Source organism: Ranitomeya variabilis, chromosome 4 (genome assembly GCF_051348905.1).
Source record: "Ranitomeya variabilis isolate aRanVar5 chromosome 4, aRanVar5.hap1, whole genome shotgun sequence".
NCBI classification, from domain to species: Eukaryota; Metazoa; Chordata; class Amphibia; order Anura; family Dendrobatidae; genus Ranitomeya; species Ranitomeya variabilis.
In genome coordinates, this window is record NC_135235.1 from 14,113,202 (window position 1) to 14,125,645 (window position 12,444).

The 12,444-nt window shown below is 47.5% G+C and overlaps 1 protein-coding gene across 7 annotated transcripts in view; it reads right to left on the minus strand.

The window, feature by feature from the left end:
* Window positions 1-12,444, minus strand: part of VTI1A (vesicle transport through interaction with t-SNAREs 1A) — a 453,761-nt gene that overhangs the window by 285,530 nt on the left and 155,787 nt on the right. For all 7 annotated transcript variants that reach the window (XR_013214399.1, XR_013214398.1, XR_013214397.1 and 4 more), the window contains one exon: window positions 11,416-11,500. Coding sequence is in view for 4 of the 7 variants with exons in the window: in XM_077258025.1 (XP_077114140.1) it covers window positions 11,416-11,500 (85 nt within the window). In the remaining 3 variants the exon portion in view is untranslated. The remainder of the gene's footprint in view (window positions 1-11,415; window positions 11,501-12,444) is intronic.

Sequence of the window (12,444 nt, forward strand, 5' to 3'; positions counted from 1 at the left end):
ATTTTATGATTAGCCAGTAATGGTATCACTCTTTTTGATATCACGGTAATTACATAGGTTTTTCTATAGATTTTATTTTGCACGATGCAGAAATACCCATATCGTTAATGTTGGTCTGTCATGTGACAGTAATTACAGCAAAAATCGCTTATAATTATGCAGCTTGTGAGAATGATGAGTGTCATCACTGCTGCAGGTATCAGCCCCATCATTATCCGCTCTCCATCACTTACAATAAATACCGCCATGCGGCTTTCCACTTGGCTACTGCAGGTAACTCATTAAGTGCAGTGAGAGCCTCACCTGAATGTGTGTGATGTGCCCCCGGGGGTAGATGTAGCGCAGGTGGAGAATCTAGGCAAGTGTCTAAATATAACAATCCAGTAGAAGACAGGTGGGTAATGTGCGGAATGAAAGGGAATGTGTTAGGATGACACATGTAGGTAACAGAGCCGTGCTCTCCGAGCGCCGGGGAGTCATAAAACGATTAAACAGCAGTTTACACAAAGTGAGCGCTCGGTGCCACAGGCGCACCCCCGACTTCTGCACATCCGCGGACAGCGCTCTCTGTAAGTGATGCCCCGACAGCTGCACTTGTCACTCAGCGGATACAAAGGGCCATGGATCAGTGAGGAGTTAGTAGGAAAATAGGTCATATTAACATAAAGCTTTCGTTCATGCCGGTGATTCGCGTAGACGGGGCGCTGAGCTCGTCCTGCTCGGGGGCCGCTCACATTGCACTCCCTCATTTGGCACTTTCAAAAAATTAGGATAAAACTCTTAAGAGGACGATTTCTTGATCTGTTGTGATCTCTGCTGTATCCGATGCTGCGATGGCAGATAAGTGATCCCTCAGTGATCCCACAGCGCCCAGTATACAGCCCACTTCATTCTACCATCTGGAGAGAGCAAGGAATGGACAGAGGGTGGAGGGACCCCCAATCAGCCCTACACCCCAAAGAAACCAAACGACTCCGCACGGGGCTCAGACTCAAGATTACCATCTCTAGAGACCCCCTGTGAGATCCCACCTTTGTAATATAATCAAAGTGCAGATGTAGCATGAAGCCAATGAGTGTATGGCCTCATGGCTGGGTGGTCGGCCCTCGCTAGAGCTCAAAATCAACCAAAAATCCCCAAAAAGCCTCCCACTGATGGATTCACATGGATTTTGTGGTTCCCAATGGGAGCAGGGAGCAATGATGGATGGCGATCTCTGTCACTGCTGCACAATATGGCGGCACATACATGGATGACATTGGGGTCACACCGCAGACCTGACCTGGTATCTGACTGCAGGGGTCCCAGGCCCGGTGCCCTCGTCTCTGACATGTGACCACACATCTGCACAATATGGCGGCAGGTACATGGATGACATTGGGGTCACACCGCAGGCCTGGCGTAGTATCTGACTGCAGGTGTCCCAGGCCCGGTGCCCTCGTCTCTGACATGTTACCACACACTTCTGCACAATATGGCGGCACGTACATGGATGACATTGGGGTCACACCGCAGACCTGACCTGGTATCTGATTGCAGGTGTCCCAGGCCCGGTGCCCTCGTCTCTGACATGTTACCACACATGTCTGCACAATATGGCGGCACGTACATGGATGACATTGGGGTCACACCGCAGACCTGACCTGGTATCTGATTGCAGGTGTCCCAGGCCCGGTGCCCTCGTCTCTGACACGTTACCACACACGTCTGCACAATATGGCGGCAGGTACATGGATGACATTGGGGTAACACCGCAGGCCTGGCGTAGTATCTGACTGCAGGGGTCCCAGGCCCGGTGCCCTCGTCTCTGACATGTGGCCACACACGTCTGCACAATATGGCGGCACGTACATGGATGACATTGGGGTCACACCGCAGACCTGACCTGGTATCTGACTGCAGGGGTCCCAGGCCTAATGCCCTCGTCTCTGACATGTGACCACACACGTCTGCACAATATGGCGGCACGTACATGGATGACATTGGGGTCACACCGCAGACCTGACCTGGTATCTGACTGCAGGTGTCCCAGGCCCGGTGCCCTCGTCTCTGACATGTTACCACACATGTCTGCACAATATGGCGGCACGTACATGGATGACATTGGGGTCACACCGCAGACCTGACCTGGTATCTGACTGCAGGTGTCCCAGGCCCGGTGCTCTCATCTCTGACATGTGGCCACACATCTGCACATTATGGCGGCACGTACATGGATGACATTGGGGTCACACCGCAGACCTGACCTGGTATCTGACTGCAGGTGTCCCAGGCCCGATGCCCTCGTCTCTGACATGTGACCACACACGTCTGCACAATATGGCGGCACGTACATGGATGACATTGGGGTCACACCGCAGACCTGACCTGGTATCTGACTGCAGGTGTCCCAGGCCCGGTGCCCTCGTCTCTGACACGTGACCACACATCTGCACAATATGGCGGCACGTACATGGATGACATTGGGGTCACACCGCAGACCTGGCGTAGTATCTGACTGCAGGTGTCCCAGGCCCGGTGCTCTCATCTCTGACATGTGGCCACACGTCTGGCATATGAGCAGCGTGTCCTGCCTTCTGAAGGATAAAACAGGCTGCGCCCCTCATGGAGGATCCCAGACAGACCATCAAACAAGGGTAGTAAGATCAGAAGCAAGGCGCAGCGCTCCGAGATCACTGCAGACTGGCGCATTAGTCTCAGCGGCCTCATTCGCCTTTCTCAGGCCGGGCCCAAATGTTACATGATGGCCGAATACATCGGTCTGAAATAAGCTTCGAGCTCGGCCGCCATTATATAATATTTCAAATCAAATTTAATGTCAGTAGAGGAAGGTTGTCAAGGGTCTGTTCACATGGTCAAGAGCATTCATACACACACGTGCACCTGTATGACCATGCATACGTCTATGAGCATGTGTAACCGTATGTGTATGCATACATTTGTATCTGCATACATAAATATACGGTATATACAGTACATGCATACGTACATGTGTAACTGTATGAGAATACATACATACATGTGTAACTGTATGAGCATGCATACGTACATGTGTAACTATATGACCATGCATACATCTATGAGCATGTGTAATGACATGTGCATGCACATATTTGTATCTGCATACGTAAGTATATATACTTGTGTATGTACATGTGTAACTGTATGAGCATGCATACGTACATGTGTAACTGTATGAGCATGCATATGTACATGTGTAACTGTATGACCATGCATACATCTATGAGCATGTGTAACGACATGTGCATGCACATATTTGTATCTGCATATGTAAGTATATATACTTGCGTATGTACATGTGTATCTGTATGAGCATGCATATGACTATGTGTATCTGTATGAGCATACGTACGTACATGTATATCTGTATGAGCATGCGTACATCCATGTGTATCTGTATTAGCATGTGTACATACATGTGTATCTGTATGAGCATGCATACGTACATGTAACTGTATGAACATGCATACGACTATGTGTATCTGTATGAGCATCCGTACATACAACTGTATGAGCATACGTACAAGTGTATCTATGTGCAGCATACGCACAGGTTTATTCATACGTCCCAGAACACGGATATGTGTGAACAACTAAGAGAAGTTGAGCCTTTTCATAATCTCTGGAAAAAAAAATAACTCAATGCAAAGGAAACACAAAAGCTGGCGCTGCTGACAATGATCGTGTGCGTCCGCTGGCATTCCGCCTGTGGCCTGGATTGCGTGGTGCGTAGCTTGTTTTCGGCACCCATGATTCAGATGACGCCCTTCCTAGTCGGCATCCCCCTGGGAAAGGCTCGGCAGCTCCGGCTCAGCGGGGCTATAAATATTGTTCTCGTCCTTCTCACTTACAATTTCCAGGCGAGGCAGACATTCTCTTCCTCCCATCGCAGCGACCTTTGAAATGAGACGTCTTCCATGCTGTTACCTGTCAGATGAAGCTTTTCCATCAAAATCCGGGTAGAATTTTCCTTTTTTTGTCTGTTACTTCAGACGTCGGTGCGATGGGAGGGTAGCGCTAAGACCATCTTTGAAAACTGGTTTCAAAGTTAGAGTAGGCATAAAAGGAAGGGGAAGGAGCCCTTTTAGTGAGGAGCGATGCCTGCTCTTTACAGCAAAGGTTCCGCCATGTAGTAAAGCAAAGGCTGAACTTACCCAGAGGAACAGTCCTGCAGGATCTCACTGGGAAGAAGTAGAGGAAGTCAGAAGCGGGAGCGCAGGACGGCCGACCCATGCCCGGTCCGGGAGGCTTTAATTAGTCCAACACGACGACCAGAACAGCAGAAAAGTGCAAGGAGATACCGAAAACGTCCGGCCGATAAAGGCCGAGCACCAGGGGGAGAGGAGACTATTTACTATACATAGTCCGCAGCGCTGTATTATCGGCACTGTCCCCATTGGGACTCACAATCTTCAGACCCCAGCAGTCTCTGGAGTGTGGGAGGAAACCCCCGCAAACATGGGAACAATGCAGCATGCTGTCCACACCTAGTGAGAAAATGCCCAAATCTCGTGCCGTTCACGGCTGTACGACCCCTAGGGATTACACTTGTGGGTGGGCCACCGTGCAATCATACCAATGGCACACCCGGCAGCACAAGAAACCCAGCAGGAAAACGCAACCTTCACATTCCCCTATCCCCGGACACCGCGTAGAAATGATGAGGACCCAGAAGGTGATGTGCATCCTTGCAGTGAGCATGCGTTCTCACAGTGAGCGTGCATCCCCATGGTGAGTGTGCATCCCCACGGTGAGCGTACATCCCTACAGTGAGCGTGCATCCCCACAGTGAGCGTGCATTCTTATGATAAGCTTGCATCCCCACGGTAAGCTTGCATCCCCACGGTAAGCGTGCATCCCCACGGTGAGCGTGCATCCCCACGGTGAGCGTGCATCTCCAAGGTGAGCGTGCATCCCCACAGTGAGCGTACATCCCTACAGTGAGCGTGCATCCCCACAGTGAGCGTGCATTCTTATGATAAGCTTGCATCCCCACGGTAAGCTTGCATCCCCACGGTAAGCGTGCATCCCCACGGTAAGCGTGCATCCCCACGGTGAGCGTGCATCCCCACGGTGAGCGTGCATCTCCAAGGTGAGCGTGCATCCCCACAGTGAGCGTGCATCCCCACAGTGAGCGTGCATTCTTATGATAAGCTTGCATCCCCACGGTAAGCGTGCATCCCCACGGTGAGCGTGCATCCCCACGGTGAGCGTGCATCCCCACGGTGAGCGTGCATCTCCAAGGTGAGCGTGCATCCCCACAGTGAGCGTGCATCCCCACGGTGAGCGTGCATCCCCACGATAAGCTTGCATCACCACAGTGTGCGTGCATCCTCACAGCATATGCAGCCATTCACTACATCTTGCACACAGCGGTTTGGGTCCCTCATCAGTGACAGATATGAAAACCATGAAGGGAGCAGAGGAAGTCAATGAAAAGTGGAGGCAGGAACTAGGAGGCTGCCCGAGTCAGGTGAGGTGGAGGCCGCTCACGGTCTGCAGTCGTGTTCTCCTCACTAGTCCTCAGTGATCAGTACAATACTGCCCTGCGCCGCTCCCGGGGCTATCAGGTGCCGCACGGAGCTCTCAGGAGATTTATACAACGGGAAATAGATCGAGATTTGTCGGCCTGAAAATGCTCGGCACAACAACGTTCCAGGTCTGAGATTTGCGTTTGCCAAAACATAGAAACTACTGCACAGACTTGTATTATATGATGTACAGGAGACTGCCCCTCCATTCTGCACAGACTTGTATTATATGATGTACAGGAGACTGCCCCTCCATTCTGCACAGACTTGTATTATATGATGTACAGGAGACTGCCCCTCCATTCTGCACAAACTTATATTATATGATGTACAGGAGACTGCCCCTCCATTCTGCACAAACTTATATTATATGATGTACAGTAGACTGCCCCTCCATTCTGCACAAACTTATGTTATATGATCTACAGGAGACTGCCCCTCCATTCTGCAGACTTGTATTACATGATGTCCAGTAGACTGCCTCTTCATTCTATACAGACTTGTATTATATGACGCACAGGAGACTGTCCCTCCATTCTGCACAAACTTATATTATATGATGTACAGGAGACTGCCCCTCCATTCTGCACAGACTTGTATTATATGATGTACAGGAGACTGTCCCTCCATTCTGCACAAACTTATATGATGTACAGGAGACTGCCCCTCCCTTCTGCACAGACTTGTATTATATGTACAGTAGACTGCCCCTTCATTCTATACAGACTTGTATTATATGATGTAAAGTAGACTGCCCCTCCATTCTGCACAGACTTGTATTATATCATGTACAGGAGACTGCCCCGCCATCCTGCAAAACTTATATTATATGATGTACAGGAGATTGCCCCTCCCTTCTGCACAGACTTGTATTATATGATGTACAGTAGATTGCCCCTTCATTCTATACAGACTTGTATTATATGATGTACAGTAGATTGCCCCTCCATTCTGCACAGACTTATATGATGTACAGGAGACTGCCCCTCCATTCTGCACAAACTTGTATTATATGATGTACAGTAGATTGCCCCTTATTCTATACAGACTTGTATTATATGATGCACAGGAGACTGCCCCTCCATTCTGCACAAACTTGTATTATATGATGTACAGTAGACTGCCCCTCCATTCTGCACAGACTTATATGATGTACAGGAGACTGCCCCTCCATTCTGCACAAACTTGTATTATATGATGTACAGTAGACTGCCCCTTCATTCTATACAGACTTGTATTATATGATGTAAAGTAGATTGCCCCTCCATTCTATACAGATTTGTATTATATGATGTACAGTAGACTGCCCCTCCATTCTGCACAGACTTGTATTATATCATGTACAGGAGACTGCCCCGCCATCCTGCAAAACTTATATTATATGATGTACAGGAGACTGCCCCTCCCTTCTGCACAGACTTGTATTATATGATGTACAGTAGATTGCCCCTTCATTCTATACAGACTTGTATTATATGATGTACAGTAGATTGCCCCTCCATTCTATACAGATTTGTATTATATGATGTACAGTAGACTGCCCCTCCATTCTGCACAGACTTGTATTATATCATGTACAGGAGACTGCCCCTTCATTCTATACAGACTTGTATTATATGATGTACAGTAGATTGCCCCTCCATTCTATACAGATTTGTATTATATGATGTACAGTAGACTGCCCCTCCATTCTGCACAGACTTGTATTATATCATGTACAGGAGACTGCCCCGCCATCCTGCAAAACTTATATTATATGATGTACAGGAGATTGCCCCTCCCTTCTGCACAGACTTGTATTATATGATGTACAGTAGATTGCCCCTCCATTCCATACAAACTTGTATTATATGATGTACAGGACACTGTCCCTCCATTCTGCACAAACTTATATTATATGATGTACAGGAGACTGCCCCTCCATTCTGCACAGACTTGTATTATATGATGTACAGTAGATTGCCCCTCCATTCTATGCAGACTTGTATTATATGATGTACAGTAGACTGCCCCTCCATTCTGCACAAACTTATGTTATATGATCTACAGGAGACTGCCCCTCCATTCTGCAGACTTGTATTACATGATGTCCAGTAGATTGCCCCTCCATTCTATACATACTTGTAATATATGACGCACAGGAGACTGCCCCTCCATTCTGCACAGACTTGTATTATATGATGTACAGTAGACTGCCCCTTCATTCTATACAGACTTGTATTATATGATGTACAGTAGACTGCCCTTCCATTCTGCACAGATTTGTATTACATGATGTACACTAGATTGCCCCTCCATTCTGCACAGACTTATATGATGTACAGGAGACTGCCCCTCCATTCTGCACAAACTTGTATTATATGATGTACAGTAGATTGCCCCTTATTCTATACAGACTTGTATTATATGATGCACAGGAGATTGCCCCTCCATTCTGCACAAACTTGTATTATATGATGTACAGTAGACTGCCCCTCCATTCTGCATAGACTTGTATTATATGATGTACAGTAGACTGCCCCTCCCTTCTACACAGACTTGTATTATATGATGTACAGTAGATTGCCCCTCCATTCTGCACAGACTTGTATTATATGATGTACAGGAGACTGCACGTCCATTTTGCACAGACTTGTATTATATGATGTACAGGAGACTGCCCCTCCCTTCTACACAGACTTGTATTATATGATGTACAGTAGACTGCCCCTCCATTCTATACAGACTTGTATTATATGATGTACAGGACACTGCCCCTCCATTCTGCACAAACTTATATGATGTACAGGAGAATGCCCCTCCCTTCTGCACAGACTTGTATTATATGATGTACAGTAGACTGCCCCTCCATTCTGCACAGACTTGTATTATATGATGTACAGGAGACTGCCCCTCCCTTCTACACAGACTTGTATTATATGATGTACAGTAGATTGCCCCTCCATTCTGCACAGACTTGTATTATATGATGTACTGTAGACTGCCCCTCCATTCTGCACAGACTTGTATTATATGATGTACAGGAGACTGCCCCTCCCTTCTACACAGACTTGTATTATATGATGTACAGTAGATTGCCCCTCCATTCTGCACAGACTTGTATTATATGATGTACAGTAGACTGCCCCTCCATTCTGCACAGACTTGTATTATATGATGTACAGGAGACTGCCCCTCCATTCTGCACAGACTTCTGTTATCTGATGCAGATTTGGTGAAATTGTGGAAAGATTCTTTTTCTTATTTTTAATGAACATCTGAATCGTAAATGCAAAAATACCGATTGTCGTCATCCTTTACACCGGAGTCACCACATATCCCATCCATGTGACGTGCGGGGTTGTCTCGTAGGTGCGCGATTTCTGCCTGAGCCCACCACTAGCGGAAACCGAGTGTCAAACCCCCAGTACTGACAGATCGCTAATTTCCACATTACGAAACAAAACTGCTCCGCGCTTTACCCAGAACCTGCGCGTCGGTGACAGCTGATTAGTGCGATGCCGGGGAGACGTACGGAAACGTGACGCTGAGATTCATTCATTATTACTTCTAATTTGGTGCTGCAAGAGGAAAACAAACAAAGTCCTTTCCCAACTCATTGTATCATGTCCTGTTCTCCAGTCACATCCAGAGCTGCACTCAAATTCAGATGGCCAGATGTGAATTATCTGCTATAGAACAGACTACCACTTCATTCTGCACAGACAGCACTATCTACGGCACAACAGGCTGCCTCTCTATACTGCAGACTTGCATTATCTGCTGCACAGTAGACTGTCCCTCCTCCATACAGCAGACTTGCATTATCTGCTGCACAGTAGACTGTCCCTCCATACTGCAGACTTGCACTATCTGCTGCACAATAGACTGTCCCTCCATACTGCAGACTTGTATTATCTGCTGCACAGTAGACTGCCTCTCTATACTGCAGACTTGCATTATCTTCAGCACAGTAGACTGTCCCTCCACACTGCAGGCTTGCATTATCTGCTGCACAGTAGACTGTCCCTCCATACTGCAGACTTGCATTATCTGCTGCACAGTAGAATGTCTCTCCATACTGCAGACTTGCATTATTCTGCTGCACAGTAGACTGTCCCTCCTCCATACTGCAGACTTGTATTATCTGCTGCACAGTAAACTGTCCCTCCATACTGCAGACTTGTATTATCTGCTGCACAGTAGACTGTCCCTCCATACTGCAGACTTGTATTATCTGCTGCACAGTAGACTGTCCCTCCACACTGCAGACTTGCATTATCTGCTGCACAGTAGACTGCCCCTCCATACTGCAGACTTGTATTATCTGCTGCACAGTAGACTGTCCCTCCACACTGCAGACTTGCATTATCTGCTGCACAGTAGACTGTCCCTCCATACTGCAGACTTGTATTATCTGCTGCAAAGTAGACTGTCCCTCCATACTGCAGACTTGCATTATATGCTGCACAGTAGACTGTCCCTCCTCCATACTGCAGACTTGCATTATCTGCTGCACAGTAGACTGCCCCTCCTCCATACTGCCGACTTGTATTATCTGCTGCACAGTAGACTGCCCCTCCGTACTGCACTTATATTATCTGCTGCACAGTAGACTGTCCCTCCATACTGCAGACTTGTATTATCTGCTGCACAGTAGACTGCTCCTCCATACTGCACTTATATTATCTGCTGCACAGTAGACTGTCCCTCCATACTGCAGACTTGTATTATCTGCCGCACAGTAGATTGTCCCTCCATACTGCAGACTTGCATTATCTGCTGCACAGTAGCCTGCCCCTCCATACTGCAGACTTTCATTATCTGCTGCACAGTAGACTGCCCCTCCATACTGCAGACTTGCATTATTTCCTGCACAGTAGACTGTCCCTTCATACTGCAGACTTGCATTATTTCCTGCACAGTAGACTGTCCCTTCATACTGCAGACTTGCATTATTTCCTGCACAGTAGACTGTCCCTTCATACTGCAGACTTGCATTATTTGCTGCACAGTAGACTGTCCCTCCATACTGCAGACTTGCATGATCTGCTGCACAGTAGACTGCCCCTCCATACTGCAGACTTGCATTATCTGCTGCACAGTAGACTGCCTCTCCATACTGCAGACTTGTATTATCTGCTGCACAGTAGACTGTCCCTCCACACTGCAGACTTGCATTATCTTCTGCACAGTAAACTGTCCCTCCATACTGAAGACTTGCATTATCTTCTGCACAGTAGACTGTCCCTCCATACTGTAGACTTGCATTATCTTCTGCACAGTAGACTGCCCCTCCATACTGTAGACTTGCATTATCTGCTGCACCGTAGACTGTCCCTCCATACTGTAGACTTGCATTATCTTCTGCACAGTAGACTGCCCCTCCATACTGTAGACTTGCATTATCTGCTGCACAGTAGACTGTCCCTCCACACTGCAGACTTGCATTATCTGCTGCACAGTAGACTGCCCCTCCATACTGTAGACTTGCATTATCTTCTGCACAGTAGACTGCCCCTCCATACTGTAGACTTGCATTATCTGCTGCACCGTAGACTGCCCCTCCATACTAGAATGGCCTGCATTATTTGATGCACAGTAGAATGAGTCCCCATATTTAACAGTCTTGTTTCAGGTCCCTGTAACCAAAGAGTGAAAGGGTCCCAGGACTGCAGATAAATCAAGTAAAAAAAATATCCCAGTAATAAAGGAACAAAATGAAATCACAAACCACAAGGTATAACGTTATGTAAAAACTCCAACCCCATCGTAGTCACTGTGGATGTAGAGAGGGCCCCCATTACGGGACATGTAATTTCCCTTCCTACTACAGGATCTTCTTGTATAAGCAAGTCTGTTTCCTGGACATCATGACACTTACCGGTCTCCACCGCTATCTGGTATCCGGCTTCCAGCCTCCGCGATGACCTCTCCAGCTTCTCTGTGTTATCCAGCAGATGAGCCCTCTGCAAAAAAAAAAAGAACAAAATAAAACGCAAGTTTTGCAAGGATCAAACAAAGGTGTCAGGTGGAGGATCACCAATGTCGCTTCTTTAATTAATCAATTAAAATGTTAGAATGTAAAACTCTGGAAGGAGGCAAAGTCTTTCAAGTGTTAAGCCAGAACAAGTCCCCCCCGCGGGTGCAGGAGCCTGTGATCGATACAGAAGGTGGGTGAGGGCCTCCGCTAGGTACGAATTAAACCCTTTGGCTTACTTTAAAGATGCAAAAGACTTTCAATGCTCAACGGTTCTCGGTGGCAAATTATCCTATTTTTTATCTTGATACTTAATAATTAGGACTCCATATCTGACACTCCCAGGCGGCATCTGAGGCATCGTTATCACCAGTGCCTCCGCTCTGAAGGGTTCATACATTAAGAGGTTGGGGTCATTCCAGGACATGAAACAAGAAATGCCTGGTCTGGAGTTTCTCCACTCTGTATCAGTGAAGGTAACTCCTGTTCATTGGCAAAGACCGCCATCTTAAGAACTCCCCTTATTTACAGAATTCCTCCAGCCAAAGTAAGTAGCGTGTGCAGTGCTCCTCACCCCTTATGGGCGGCCTCGTCTTGTAAACCCTCCTGTACTTGCTCTAAATTCAGTTTCCAAAAAAGAAAGTAGCTGTCTGCCACCTATCACTGTCAGCCATACTAGTCCACATGAGATGGGCTTCTCGGCCGTGCACCTACTCTTGTCGGCCATACTCTGGTAGTCCTCATGGGATGGGCTTTTCTGTTGTCTGGTTACAAAGGGCACAATGACCTTCCTATCAAAGTTCTCCATGGCACCAACTCTTGTCGGCCATACTACGGTAGACCTCATGGGATGAGCTTCTCTGTCGTCCAGTCACTCAGTGCATCCTGATCTTCCTATCACAGTTACCCTGGCACCTACTGTTGTCGGCCATA